The sequence below is a fragment of the Balearica regulorum genome, chromosome 2 (assembly GCF_011004875.1).
Source record: "Balearica regulorum gibbericeps isolate bBalReg1 chromosome 2, bBalReg1.pri, whole genome shotgun sequence".
Lineage (NCBI taxonomy): Eukaryota > Metazoa > Chordata > Aves > Gruiformes > Gruidae > Balearica > Balearica regulorum.
In genome coordinates, this window is record NC_046185.1 from 152,061,164 (window position 1) to 152,077,199 (window position 16,036).

Here is a 16,036-nt window from a genome sequence, read left to right on the forward strand (position 1 = left end):
TATTTCAGTTCCTCATTCCATTTTTAATAAATTACATCTTGATTGTGAATGTAGGTCAGCATTAGATTTCCAAGACAATGCTATTGATTATGACCATTTCATATGGCAGTTTAACAGTATGAATGAAAACCCTACTTCAGAAAAAAAAAAAATCATGCCTGCTCTTCCTTGTCTTTGTATAATCAAATTCTGCTTGGGACCTGAAAAGTCACAGCATAAGCAAGGGATAAGCTTATGCCCGAATTACTAATATACATGAGGCTTCCTACAGTGGTTATTTTTACCATACTAAGAAAACTGACCCCACCTATCCAGAATACATGTGTGTAATACATGGCATTAAAATTGCACTATTTCTTACCTTGACATCATTATTTCCTACCGCGATTCCAATCTCTGCAAGATCTTTTAGTAAGGAGGCCATCATCTCTGTCGCTCGTTTCTTCTGATGGTTGGTCATTTCTTTAAGTTTCTGAAGCTCCGCATCTATACTGGCTAGAGTGACCTACAGTAAAAGAAATTACACTTTAATAAACAAAACATGCTCTTGTTTTTGGATCTAGTTTCATATTATTTATTTAAATACAGCAACATGTGGTGGCCTACTGAAGTGTCCCATTTTTATGTCTAAAACCAGACTGGTATCAACCTATGTGAATACACCATATAGTAAAAATTCAGAAGTCCTACAGTGATGGTATTTCTTCTGACAGAAATGTAAAGTACTGGAGACAGGCCTTCAGCTCACAAAATACAAGCTTACAACTCTGCAACAAAATTTACATCAATGTTGTTAAACAGCATTCAGAGTTATATATGGTTAAATATTGCAGAGGATTGCATTTATAGAAAAAAGGTACACGGACAACAAGTGGAATACTTTTCACCATATTTTGGTAAAGGAAAATAATTTCATCTTTACCTGCAGATCTCTTAACTCTTTCCTACTTGCAAATCAAAAAATGGCACCCGGTTCCGAGCACTACATTTACTCTAGAGCAGTTTTTCAGCTAGTTTGAGCTGCTGTGGTTTTAATGGCTGCAACTCAGCAGCTTGCATACTCAGAAGTTGTCTGCTCTCCACCAGTTCTAAAAAAATGCCCGAAGTTTTACAGCTGGAAAGTTTCAGCCAGTGATGCCAAAGGACAGTTACTGCATGGGTTAGCTGTGACAGACCCAGAACACTGTAATGTCTTAATTTTGCTACATTTCAGAACAGTTGTTGTTTTCTTGTGGATTGAGAGTTATTCATGATACTCAGTGGACATTACTATCATATCTAGAATTACTTGATTATCTATAAACTTAAAAACAACAAAGCTAACAAAAAAAACCCCCCCAAAACCTAACCACATACTTCAGAATCATACCCACATACAACTAGCCTATTCCACCAAATTTTAAATGCTGCTCATAATAGGAAGACCAGAGATCATCTGACTTTCAGCCAACCTTAAAGTGATGTAAGTTAGCAATAAAAATTAAACTTCTAAGTATTCTGAGCTGAGTAAAGAGAGGTTTCATGATCTTATGAACATCAGTTTTAATGCCAGGTGTTCTATCTAGTCAAATCTTACTAAGTGAAAATTGAAAGCCACATTCACAAGACGACCTAGACCCACTCAATTTTAGTCTTCAAGAACGGAGAAGAACGAGACTTGCACCATCACATATTCTGTCTGCAATGCCGGCAATCAAGCTGATCCTTTCCAGTCCTTAGAATTTTAGGATAGCAGGTAGAGTGTTAACTGTTTAAAACTGATTGAAGTCTATCAAAAAACTGGCTACCAAAACTGTCAGTCAATTCAGAAACTATGCAGGTATGTGAGACAGCATATGGTATTCACCCTGTGGGATGGATGCTGCATCTGTACTTCAACCAAGGCAATCTTTTGGAACATGTCCTCGGCATTGAGGACTACTCCTTTCAGAAAGTAAAAATCAACTGCCTATTTTTGGAGGCATCAAGCTAAGTTATAATTTACGTGCCCTAAATACACATTGCTTTCAAGAAAAGCTGTAGCATGCTCAGTGCAATTTCAAGGTTGGAAGGAGCACATTTGTAAGTGAGGATTATTACCCCAGCTGCACCAGAAAGACAAACAAAACTGAGTCAGATCACCAGCATGTAATGGAAGTGTTAACTTCCAACATCTAGGATTTCTCTGAATACTCTCTAGGTAGTGAAACGCCATAGGTACTAAAAAGATGAGAGCTATCAACATTAATACTCACTGTGCATTTTTCTGAAACTTACTAGTTTTAGAAAATCATCCTTTGCTAAAACTAAAAAAGTTTTAGACTTAAGCTCCCATTTTCCCTTGTGAAAAACCTTTAAATGACTTCAGGCAAGAAAAACAGGTAAGGCAAGAAAAGTTACACTGATGACTGTCAATAATTGCTTATCCCAATTTCATACCGATTTTTGATTGAGTTCGTCACTAAGCAGTTCGTATTCCTTTGCCTTATCTTCTACTTCCTGAGACTTCTGATCATAGTTGACAGCTAATTCTTCAAGGGCTTGTAGCACCTCTTTCACTTCCTCTTTAGAGGCATCGTTTTCAGCCTGAAGGCGATTCAACTCTGCTTGCAGGTTGTCTTGGTCCCGTCTGGTTGATGCTAGAAGCTGCAACATTGATAGAGATTTATTTAAAATTACAACAAAAAATAATCAAATCTTACAAAAGCTTTTAGCTATTACAATAGCCTATATCTACATTTTTAGTGTCTAGCATCATGCAATAAGGATGTCAAGGACAGGTACAGTGAGAGTATAATGAACAATTAAATTCATCATCTATATCCATAGTTCTTTAGCTTTTAAAGTATTTCGAAAGGGAAGCAATTACAAGTCAAGACACATAAAGACAGCAACTGGAAATGCATATGGAATATTGCAAGTTCTCAAAAAAGCCACTGAACACTACTCATGAGTGAAATTGTCAGAGGTAGGGACTAAAATTCCAGCATTTTAACATTGTTAGCTGCTGAAGAATAACTAGACAAAGTAAACAGTTGTTAAAGAGGCAGATTTATTTAAGATTAAGCAGTAGCTCAAACTTCCTGAGTCCTTGACCCATTTCCTTCTTGCCATGTACACAAAGATTATTTCTTTATCTTTGCACTACATAGAATTTTTTTCCTCTAATATCTTGGCTAAATGAAATCAACAATGTCATTATTAAAAGGTATTTTCCCCATTTAATTAAGTTACATCACTGGCCAAACATTTGAATACTCTAGCAAGTATGATCTGAAGTAACACACAGATACTTCCTTTTTCATTATGGGACATTATATTTCCCTCTTTCTCCTCCTCTCTCTCTGCACAGCAACTGACCAAAAGTAAACCTTAAAACAGATTTCTTACAGTAAATTAAGGTATCTTTTGACAAACTGCTAACTTTGCATGGGAAAAACAACTGCCAAAGTCTTTGAGTAAAGTATTTAAATTCCTTCAATCTTCATGGATACTTAAGGTTCAAGTAAACTGGTTTAAGTTTAGCCATTAGCGCAGCGTAAGGGGGAGGGGGGGGAATGAATAAGCAGAGCATTTAGATAAGGAATAAAAAGAGAACTATTGTACAGTAGTAAGCCATCATTCTATTCCACGGTCATAAACTGTGATCTATTCAGAACATCTCCAATTTCTTTCCTGTAAAGACAAACAAAAAAATAGAATAAAGATGCAAGAGCAAAACTCACCTCTTCCTGATCCAACATTTGTGTTTTCAGTTTTTCTACTAGCTGGCTCTGCTGATTAATTTCTTCATCCTGCAGTTGAAGTAAGACTGTGTTCAATAAACTGACAAATATCACTCATGAAAACTAACCTAAGAGATAGTGGATGCTAGGCATCTAATTTTTCCATATTCTGAGACAATTATACAGCTGAAAGCAATAAAAGTTAGATGATAATCCTTTTGACTTCACTGGCTGATCCATTAGGCTCTTAACCTGGCATGTACATGTAAAACACCATGCTTCAAAGACAAAAAAACTCTTATACCTGTGCTTTTGCAAGCCTTCTCCAAGTTGCTCTAACTTCCAAGAAACAATTAAGACATAAAAGATTTTTTTTCCCCCTCTGCAAATGTAGAGCTACTGCATAAATTTAAAATTATGTTCAAATAAAACATACGTAACATGGAAGTAAAGAACTGCTGTTTTCAGATCACTCATTTTCTTGCTTTTTCATTATCTTCCTTCTTCTGGTACAGTGTTATTCCAAACAATCAGCTAAGAATGTTCTATACCCAGAAAGCAGAAATACGATTCAAGATTCTCATGAACTTTTCCTTCCTAACTTTCATTTTTATCTTGTTTTCTATGTACTGATACTTTAGTTTTCAGGACATTTTTAGTAGTTTCAGCAAAGGAGGGAGAGCAACTAGGACAGGATGCTCACTTAGCACCAGATAAGGCAATTTTGATTTCTCTTAATCTAAGCTTCAGAGTTAGAGTAGGCACTCCCAGCAAACATTTAAGCAAGCTGTACTAACAAATGAAGACTGGCAAATTAAACGTTATGTAATACAGTTAAAGATATATTTCCAAGAGGTCTTAGATTAAATAAGAATGGCATACCTTGTCATCCAGTTGTTTGTATAGTTTGGCAATTTCTTCCTCACATTTTCTTCTCTCAGCATCAGTGAAATTCCCAGTTACTCCAATTGTGGTAGCTGGTTTATCATTAATAACAGTAATATCCTTGTCCACTGCAAAAGCTTCTAAGTTGGCCTTCTCCTTGTCAAACTGTTCATCAACTGGTACAGTCTCCCCTTAAAGAAAAGGATATGTTTTAGTACAGTCAGCCATGAAGTATCTTCCACAAATTTAGCCTTGAGAAGTATTACATACTCTCTAATACACAGTTAATATGCAATCAAGTTTACATGATTGCGTGTAAAAAACTTGACTGCTAGATCATCCAAACTATCTCCTGCTTACTACAGAATATCATATTTCACCCAGTTACCTTGCTATGACCTCCAAATCCCACATCAAACTGTATGTTCTAGAAAGGCACCTAACTTACCCTGAAGACAGAAAATCTTTTCTTTTCCCTTAGCAGTCTGTTTTGCTAGGTAGCCACTTTTAAATTGCTTTGCTTCTAATGTAAAATATTTGTTCAATTATACTTCTATCCTTTTATGTTCATTAAGCCTTCTTCTTCTGAGAACACTTTACTAACTTTGCATAGAAAAAATACCACACGCAGTAATCAAGGCATCTCTCTGGTAAACTAAACTAAATTCCTTTGTGTGTTATTACAAATGATTTTATGCAGTCCTTGGATGGTACAGGCTCTTTCCAACACTCCAGTATCTTGTGTCAATATTCTGGAAGAACTATACTCAACATTTCAGGTGCAGTCTCATACCATCGCTATAAAAGATTAAAAAAAAAAACAAAAACATCCCACTCAACTTTAAGTAAGCCCGTTTTTCTCAGATTCACACCAGGATATCGTGCAGTTGTCTAACAAAATTGCCAGTTATGTAACTGCCAACCTCCAGAATGCATCTGTATGTATGACCTATGTTCCTCCTTTCCTGTATTTAAGGCTTCTATTTAACTTGCATTTTGCCAGACACTTCAAGAGATAAGCGTCTGTACTGTCAGCGATTTTGGGGTTTGGGTGGGTTTTTTGCTTATTAACATGTTTGAGTTTTAAACAAAGATAAGATCTTGTGATATTGATTTGAATTAGAGAACCAAACCAGAGGGAATTTTACTCAGTTTCTGCATTTACAGTTAACATAATTTCTTCTCCCCCAAAATAAAATTTTTAGAATGTACATAACTCTAGTTCTGTAGTAAATGAAGTATTGAAGAACCTAATACCAATATTCTTCCAGACATTTTTGCCATTATGTGATTATTAGAAGTTGTTCCAGTTGCAATACAGTGAAAAATATGAAGTTCTAACATCAACTTCTTATCCTAGCTTCAATATTCCTACTACTGTCTTGCATAGTGTTCTTAGTATTCAGGATACCAAAAATAACTAATTCAGCATGTATTGTCTTGCCTAAAGCTTGCAGGACAAAAAATATAATTGCTTCTCACCATTTCGCCATCTATTGAGTTCATTTTCTAGCCACTGTATGGTGTTACGCAGAGTCTTGTTTTTCTCTTTTTCCTTCTCATACTTTTTCTTCCATTGTTCTGCAGTGAGCTCCACATTGACACAGACTGTGTTCTTAATGGTCTTTGCTCTACATAGAAAGAGCAAAAAGCTCTGAACTTTTTTTTTTTAAAGAAAAGAATTAAAGGCTCTTAAATAAAATTTCTACATATCACTGGTGAAAGTGTAAACAATTCCAACCTCTTCCGAAAGTTTACTTCTACTCCCTGCCAACTTAGTATTCTTTCAATTGGATTGATACATCTGCTAATGGACAGGGCAATACAATAAACTTTGGGAAGGCTAGAAAAAAATCTCAAGTTCATTGAGTTGGAAAAATTCAGCTGCATACTTTCACCTGAAAGAATTTGAGTCAGGACAGCGCACAGCTTTGAACAAAGGGTAGCATTCACCATACCGAGCAAACGTTTCTCCAGCAAAGTGCATAATACTTTGAGGGTGTTAACCAGCAAATCTCATCTGAGCAGAGTAGCTTTGGAGATGAAACTACAGGCACTAATAATATATCTTCATGAAGTTAACGCATAGTTCTTACTTTAGTGCCGTACCTCACTTACCTCAGTAATTCCTGTGTATCGTATCCTACTACCAAATACCCCACACACTCCCCAAAGATGAAAACAGGAAAAATTTAATGGTAGGTAGAAACTTCTCCCCCACATATTATGAATCCTATAAGCATCTTTCTGCAAAGTCTTATTGGGATTTATTACTACCAAAAGGCACATGATTTCCTACTAAGTTAAGTTTTAGCCTTCAGTTACTACAGCTAAGAGTTTCAGCATAAATTTAACACCTCTAGAAGGCTGAATTAATATATCAGACTAACTATGGTAGTCAAAAATAGAAATGTACTTTATTAACTCCTGAAGAAGTCGAGAGCATGAGGCAGTGAAACTAGAGCTACAGCTGGAAGACACTTCCCAATAGCTCATTCAAAAAATACTCAGAGGAAAGGATCTCCTGGATTCTAAAAAAAGAGACCAAAAATGTCCACTGTTGCAGCATGTAGTCATTACTCCATACCTGCTAACTACCCATATTCTGCCAGGTTTATAAGAAGTTCTGAAGTCATCTAGTCTACTTCCCATACTAAAAATCTCCCCTGAAAAGACCAGTAGAAAACTACCTTGTTGAACTACACTGGAGGAGGTATGCTTAACATAGAAGACCAGATGAACTAAGTGAAATGCTGACAGCTTTTGTAATGTGCTCCAGTAAATGAAATGATTAAATCTAATGGTCAGGAACTGGAGTATGACAATGAAGCATTGATAGTAGAGTAGCAAAGAAGATACACCTAACAAAATACCAAACCTGAAATGGGTACTTATAAATTCAATTACAAATGACACAGGAATTTAGAAGTATTAACTCAAATGTTACTGGAATGCTAGATACAGGAAACAAGCCAGAAGATGTAATTCAGCACACTGTCAAAGAAACATTGGCAGAGGACAGGCTCTCCCAGCACATAAAGGATTCAACTTAATAAGAGAAAACTCATTCCTCCCTCCTTCCACTTGGGATGAGCGGGGGAAAAAGGTGGGGGGGTGGGGGTGGCGGGGGAAGAGTATTAATTACCATCCAAGACTATAAATTAAACTGCATTTTGAACCAAACTAGACACTGTCTCCCTGGAAATACAGTCTTCACAATCCTGCCCAGTTTAAGGATTTTTATATAGATAAGATAGATCACAACACTTAGCCACATGCGCACTGAGGAATTACAGAAAGTAAACATTCTAATTGGTTCAGGAATCTTAACACAGCAACTTATTTATTTCTCATTCTGCATTTATTTCCAAGCATAGTAACAGCAAAATACTAAGTCATTGACTCACCTTTGGCCAAAGAGAAGAGTAGATTTAGTTTCAGATTCATTGTATGAAGATGGAGAACAGCAAATAACAATAGTGGTTCTGCAATTACCCCCTAGTGAATCTTGAAGGATTCTGGTCATTTTGCTATCACGATATGGAACATAAGTCTACCAAGAAAATGGTTAAATTGATCACTCACGGTTTTTCAGACACATTATTTAATTTGTTGAAATAAGAGCTATGCTTTTACTAGGTATAACTTCTTTAGAAAGACATTAAATTCTACTTTAATTCGTAAAACATAGGACTGAACATGCATGGGATGACATAAAACTTCTAGAGTACAAGAAAACTGTCAGTATGATGCTTAGGTCCTCCAACATTAAATATAACTTTATTAATCAGTGTCAATACAAGAATAACAACTATTTTCAATGCACTGATACAATTGGATTAGTTTAAGAGATTCCACACATATCACTGAGATCAGTAAAGAATTTCTGTGTAATAATCACATTCAGAGATGCAAGCCTTTAACCTTGAAGTATAAAAATACAAAAGAGAGCACTTACACTGCTTTCAGCCAAAGCCGAGATGACATTTCCAAGAGCAGACAAAGACTTGTTGATGTTCTTAGCCTCGTCCAGCACAGCACCTTCTGCTCCAGTTTTACTAACCTATACAGTATTTCAGTAAATTACTAAATGCATCTTCCAAAAATACCTTCCACATTTAATATAAAACTTCAAGTAATTTTCTTGCTTCTAAGTCAGTCTCCCTGACTTTATGAGATACTCAAAAGCAAGTTGGATTAGAATAAACAAACTCCTCCTTAGACTCCTTCCCTGATTCACTATCAATTTTTCATTCAAAAAACTCGGTGGTTGAACAAGTTTCTGATTTTTTTAAACTGAAGTGAATATTTCCCCTGCAATATACATCTTTTCATAGAAGATAAATGGAGAGTTAAAACCTTCTATAAAATAAACAATTTCAAAAAGTTGTTTGAAGTTTGCAAAAAAGTTTGAATTCCTTAAAGTAAAAGGAAATAAGCATTATGAAAAATTTACATTATCAAAGCAACCAAGAGTTAGAACTTTGTCTTACTAAGAAAGTGTAAACAATTTGTCCAGAGGTCATCCTTAAAACAAAAAGCCAACAATAAAACAAACAGAAACCCCCCCAAAAAAGAAAACACCACAACAAAAAGCAACAAACAAACCACTTACTACTACTCTTCCCCCACCACACTCTCCTAGAAAATACAGCAGAAAGTCTGTATTAGCAAGAATTTGTGAGAACAGATTTTAGAGACTGAATCTTACCTACATGACTGCTCTACAACTCAAGTAGATAACAGCAGATGTGTGGAAAAAGAAAAAATTCTACCCTGGATTTTATTTACCTTAACTCTTCTGCCTCAAGGGCAGAATTTGACCTCTAGTTCTGTAACTCTCCCTTTGTTATTCTTCTTACCAAGCTGTGATCATGACTACAACTAAGCAATTCTATTTGCCTATGTTTAAACCAACCCAAGACAAGGCATCAAAAAACTTCATGTACTTCAAAAAGACTGGGAGAAACACAAAAGCAAAGTTTGAAATAAACAGTGAAAGGAACAGAACTACAGTCAAAGGAGACCTGCAACCCAGCCTATTTATTTAACTTTGCTTTCAGCTTCAATGCTTCTTTTCATTCTTATTAAAAAAGACCACTACTAAGAAACACATTTCAGAATAAACACAGGATCAAGGACAACAATAAGGCCATAGAACAATGACATGAGGAAAGACAACAGCAAGCAGAAAGACTGAAAGAGATGAGAATTACCCCAGAAGCAAAGATGAAAAGAACATACATCCAGCTCTTAAAAGGCTAAATTACAGTCTATAACTGATAGAGACTAAGCAAAATAATACATATTTCCTTCCTTGCTTTAAGCCACTGACATGGGAAAGCAAGCTGCCATTTTAAACAATGTTAATCAGAATTTCACATTGAGAAACTTTGTACCACTAAATAAGAAAATTCAGATATTTCACATCCATAAAACTCTTTTTATTCAAGTACTTGGTTACCCAACACACCTGTACACTTTTTTTTGCTCTCACAGATACCGAGACTGAACTCTAGCCTATTTCCCCACCCTATTCCATATTTACAAACCCTTACTGCAGAAACGCAGACCAGCTTAAAGAGGTAGTATTACCTAATAGCCAACCCAGACTAGGATTCAGAAACCACATTTTGAAGTCAAAATTAACACACTTCAGAGATAACAACTGAAGAATCAATATTACATTAATGTAAAATGTTTGATTGTAAAGAATAACTGGAGCTTTTCAGAGCAGAAAAAGAAATTTAGAATTACCTTTTCACTACCTGCCAAATCCACAAGGTAAAGTTTTCCACTTAGTTTCTGTTCTGTTTGAGTATTCTCTTGTTTTACATTAATAAGAAAAATACTATGACTTCGGGAGCTGTGTTCATTCATATCTATAATCCAAAATATATAAATTGTCAAAAATATTTATACAACCAAATTAATGTAACAAAACATTACCTTCTCACAGTGAAACGACAGACCTAAAGCTAATGAAACTATATAGAGTAATCTCTCAATGACAATAAAACCAGAGGCAGGAAAACCAATAATATTGTTTAATTGAGTAACAAAGATCCAGTCTCCCTTGGGCTTCAATTAATACCACATAAGCTCACTGATAATATTTGCTAGCTTGTCAACTATGGCTATCACATTTAATTTACTGTACTAGAAAAGAAAGCACAATCACATTCTGATATCAGAACTTTTTTTTTTTTTTGGTAGGTTTACAATGTGTCATATTTTATCCTTTCATGAAAATTTGAACTAGATGGCAATAACCTTTCACCCCTTTCTGGTTTAAATATCTACTGTTCCCTCTGCTGTGAAACATGCAGAGTAAACAAGATTTATTGAATTTAAAGAATAATTTTAATTCATTAACAACATTTAAGCAGACTGCAATCTAAATCTGAACATCAGCCTAGTCTTCCTTTTAACCATAAACCCCTCACAGGCCTAAAAGGACCAGCTTATTGATGCCACAAGCAGCTCAACATAAATATCCTTCTATCCAAATTTCTGCTATTTCTCCATTACTTAGTCTGGCCCCCACTTCGGAACCTTACTACCCAGAAGCAACAAAGTTCAAGTGCAGGACCGAGTCATTCCTTAAGAAGAACATAATATCTTTACTTTCGATCCTTAACCAAAGAACTGACAAGAGAAATCTTTTATTTTCTTAATGACAGTATATTCTTTCTTTTCCTGAATAAAGAACTAGACACAGGAAGATTGTGAAACACACCCACAAACTGGCTCTCAAAGATTTCTGACAGTCACTTCAGTTGTTAAGTAGTAATGAAATATTATTTTGCTTGCACCTAATCTTTCCTTTTCTTTTTTTTTTTTTTTTTAAACCCTCTGTCACTTCCTAATCCTGCCTCTAGTGGGAATTCAAGAGACCTATGACACGGCTCCTTGCAACTCAGTTGCATGCCACAGGCCAAAAAGCTTGGGACATTGGGATGTTGCTTAAATCTGCAGCATGTCTGAATATATATTCTGACCAGCTTTTCTTAGCATATGCAACAGAATGGCCAAACTGCAGACGAGCCACAGTGCCTTAAAGATTCATAGGTTAATTGAAACAAACATCACAAACTGGGATTTTGCATGATTCCTAACGCAGAACTACACCTTTTCCTCAAATACTTCAAAGCTCCTCACTGATCACTTACTCTTTCCTTTCAATCCAAGTCTAAGTAACAACATAAACAGGAAATTAATTGAAATACTTGTTTCTGAAAGACATACTGAAACTGCTTATGCTAGACCCTTTCAAAAACCCAAATTATTTAGCTATTTTTGTCTTCCCTACTTTTTAAGGCATACCAGAAGCAAATCGATAAAGCACTAAGAGGAGACAAAAGATAATACTTACTTGTAACTGCTACATGTCTGTTTGATTTTCCTTCATCTATAGTATCCATAACTTCTTCTGGACTACATACAAAACGCTCTGTGCAACCCTAAGAAAAAAAAAAAAAAAGGGCAAAAAAAAAAAATCACACCCACAAGCCAGAAGTAAATGGTGTACACTAGAGGAGTAAAAAATGAAAACATATCAGATTGATGCTCACCTTTACATAGGGAACTCTATTTTTGTCCTCATGAACAGAAAGATTGGTCTTTGAAACTGGAAGAGAAAAATTTCTAAAGCTAAGATATATGATTTCTTTGCAAAATGAATGAACTGTGTACAACACATGTCTAAGTCATAGATGTTATTTCTCAGCAACACTTTATAAAAAATTTAATATACAGGAAACAACCACTATCACAGCTTTAGTATTATTACATAGATTAGCTCCATGCTTTCTTATTTTGATGTACCCTTATCATTTATAGGTTATTAGCATACTGCATACCTATCTTAGTATCATGAGAAAGTTTTTGGTTCTTTTTATATTTCTCTCCAGAACAATTTACTTTCTATATTCAATATAAATAAAAGGCTTACCATCCAAAAGGTCCCTTATTTTATCCAAGTATATTTCAAAATATGACACCTAGAAGTGGGAAAGGGAATAAAGATACAGGATCAGAAAGCCAAAACGCTTTGCTTTTTGATCAGAAGGATCCAGGATGATTATTATGACCTCCCACATACCACATCTAGCTCAAATCCTTAAGGTTGAACTAAAACACACCTTTAACAAGAAACTATTTTGATCAAAAGCGTCAAGCACTATCAGCACTGCCATAGTTTATCAGGATAGCTACCATCAATGTTTAATGGAAACAAGATTAAAGTGTTAACGTAATTCTTCTTTAAGAAGAGTCAGTTACTTCAGAAATAACTCACATTTAGATTTTCCAAGTTACAGGCATTTGAAACAGGCACAGAACATCCATTTAACCATAGACTACTTCTAGTTTTAATACAGATTAAATAAGTAACAATGAAGAAAAGTTTACCTTAATATGAAACTCAAGATTCTCATCCATAGAGTAAATATAATTAAAAATATCTTGCACTATTCTTGGAATAATACCCATTCCATCTGGGTCATGAAGCTTCCCCTTATTAGAGAAAGATACAATAAAGTGAACCATTCATATTGAATCCAACATCACAAACAGTATCTGAAGGCAAAACAGTTAACACACAAATTAGTTTTAGAACACTGATAGGTATGATGCACTTATTTTATCTATGAAGGGAAATCTTGACCATTTTTTAGGCCCAGCATTTGCCAGAGGTGAAAAGAACAATCTCAGAAACCTCCCAAACTACTAAAAGTGAAAATGTACTATTAACATTATTCTTGTGTTTCTCATCCTGCTACTGAAGGCTGAAAAAAAAAAAAATTATAATTGCCATTCTCAGTCCTAAAAAACCATTTAGGGTATCAAAATTTTGCAATGGAAAGAAAATTGAAATTGCAAGATGAAAACAAGCAGACATCTTATTTCTAGAAAGATAAGATTATTGTGATGAAAAGAGATGACAGTGACATTAAGAGGAAAATTATTTTAAGATTTCTTACTTCCATAGTGTGTGTCTTTCCAGACGATGTTTGCCCATAAGCAAATATTGTACCATTGTATCCCTCAAGTACATCTAAAGGGAAAAAGCATTTTCGTTAGGGTTCATTTTCTTATTCTAAAGTAAAGTCAAATGAAATGGAATTCAAGCAGGCAGTTCCCAAGAAGTTCAGCAAGTTAAATAATTCAATGTTTGGGAACGCTGTGCTAGAGTTGGGGGGAGGGAGGGTGTTCCCTGTTTTAATGCATTAAGTCATCACTGACTGTGTTTTAGTTTACAGTATTAAAAGCATCTGTTCCTTCAAACCAGAAAAATCAGGACTTCAGAGTCAGGAACAAAAAGGAAATCAATACAACTGCTAGGTTGAACAGATAGCCTTTGATAACTCAGAAGAAACCACCATACAGAACACTGTAATATTTTCTGCCTTCAGGCAAGTTCAGTTGTCCAATTATGAAGAGAATGGGCTATGCCATCAGTTTCAAGCATCTTACTCCTTGGCCATAAGCTTATATTTCAAATTATGAATGAACCAACCCAAAGCATTAGATTGAGGGGTGAGGGGCTGGTGGATTGGTTTGTTTATAAGTCAGTTACTGTAGAATCACATCCTGCAAGCAAGCTTTTATTTTCCAAAACCGAACATGAGATATTCCAAATGGGGAAGTCTTTGCCACCCCATCATACCATCTATCCATAATCCATTTGTACCACCACTTGAGCTCGCTTGCCACATGTTGTAGCACAGCCTAGAAACGCTGCACAGAGAAACACAGTTCAGATTTTTAGATGCAGGAAAGGGACAATATTACAATTCTTAGTTAACTCAAATTTTTAAGGAGCAAACTTCTGATCTAGTCTTGATTACTATTTAACTCATTAAAGGGTTAAATACTTGCAGCAGCATGGATTTTACAAAGCAATTCACTTTTCTAATGATTTACCCAATCTTCTTTTGTCACTAATAGTTGATATTTCAGGGGAAGGCTTTATTAAAGTTGTATCAATTAGAACTTATTACTGATTTCCTCAAGAAATTGATCAGTTGTATTTTCAGGAATTGACAGGCCAGAGAGGTGAGCCCGTGCGAACCGCATGAAGTTCAACAAGGCCAAGTGCAAGGTCCTGCATGTGGGTCGGCACAATCCCAAGCACGACTATAGGCTGGGAGAGGAACGGTTTGAAAGCAGCCCCGAGGAGAAGGACTTGGGGGTATTGATTGATGAGAAGCTCACCATGAGCCGGCAGTGTGCACTTGCAGCCCAGAAAGCCAACCGTGTCCTGGGCTGCATCAAAAGAGGCATGACCAGCAGGTCGAGGGAGGGGATCCTGCCCCTCTACTCTGCTCTGGTGAGACCCCACCTGGAGTATTGCATCCAGCTCTGGGGGCCCCAGTACAGGAGAGACATGGACCTGTTGGAGTGAGTCCAGAGGAGGGCCACAAAGCTGATCGGAGGGCTGGAGCACCTCTCCTATGAGGACAGGCTGAGAGAGTTGGGATTATTCAGCCTGAAGAAAAGGCGGCTTCGGGGAGATATAATTGCTGCTTACCAGTATCTGAAGGGGCCTACAGGAAAGATGGTGAGGGACTGTTTATCAGGGAGTGTAGTGACAGGACAAGGGGTAATGGGTTTAAGCTGAAGGAGGGTCGATTTAGGTTAGATGTTAGAAAGATATTCTTTACTGTGAGAGTGGTGAGGCCCTGGAACAGGTTGCCCAGAGAGGTTGTGGATGCCCCATCCCTGGAAGTGTTTAAGGCCAGGTTGGATGAGGCTTTGGGCAACGTGGTCTAGTGGAGGGTGTCCCTGCCCATGGCAGGGGGGTTGGAACTAGATGATCTTTGAGGTCCCTTCCAACCCAAACCATTCTAGGATTCTATGAATTAGCTAATTCCTTACTATAACAACTTACTGTGGTATAACCTTCTTTGTGTTAAGACTTGATTTGCTGACAAGAGAAACTGTACAGCCTGACATGCACAGCAATAACTACTGTTTAAACTTTTAATTAAGCTAAAAATCACATTAAAAAAATCCCCCTTAAACTGTGTATTAAATAAACAAGCTTAGAAAAGATCTACAGCATTTCACAAGTTTCCTTTCGTCTTATATTCCTCCAAACAAGCTAAATTATAGGATGTTTTCACCAATAAATGAGGAAAAAAACCCCAAACGTATTCATAAGAGTTATTTTGATTAATTTCTGACAAATTATTTTAAACGAACTTCTGCAGAGAACTGCAAAAAAAAACCCCCAAAATTACAGGTAAATGTTATCAAACATTGCAAATCGACTGAAACAGCAGGTTAAGCACTGACATAATTTATCAGCTCAATTACAGGATGATTTTATACTGCTATGATCTATGTTGGCTTTTATTAATCATTCAGAAGGTAAAAGGGAACATACAAGTATCAGTTTTCAACACTGAAATCCACACAAATATGAGACTTTTTCCTTATTG

General features: G+C 36.1%; 1 protein-coding gene across 2 annotated transcripts in view; it reads right to left on the minus strand.

Moving 5' to 3' along the window:
• Nucleotides 1-16,036, minus strand: part of KIF5B (kinesin family member 5B) — a 35,524-nt gene that overhangs the window by 10,463 nt on the left and 9,025 nt on the right. For both annotated transcript variants that reach the window (XM_075746508.1, XM_075746509.1), the window contains exons 3-15: nt 13,574-13,647; nt 13,002-13,106; nt 12,544-12,592; nt 12,164-12,219; nt 11,965-12,052; nt 10,347-10,471; nt 8,548-8,652; nt 7,997-8,142; nt 6,072-6,220; nt 4,587-4,780; nt 3,705-3,773; nt 2,419-2,625; nt 362-505 (exon numbers count right to left, since the gene is read on the minus strand). In XM_075746508.1, the coding sequence (XP_075602623.1) occupies nt 362-505; nt 2,419-2,625; nt 3,705-3,773; nt 4,587-4,780; nt 6,072-6,220; nt 7,997-8,142; nt 8,548-8,652; nt 10,347-10,471; nt 11,965-12,052; nt 12,164-12,219; nt 12,544-12,592; nt 13,002-13,106; nt 13,574-13,647 (1,511 nt within the window). The remainder of the gene's footprint in view (nt 1-361; nt 506-2,418; nt 2,626-3,704; nt 3,774-4,586; nt 4,781-6,071; nt 6,221-7,996; nt 8,143-8,547; nt 8,653-10,346; nt 10,472-11,964; nt 12,053-12,163; nt 12,220-12,543; nt 12,593-13,001; nt 13,107-13,573; nt 13,648-16,036) is intronic.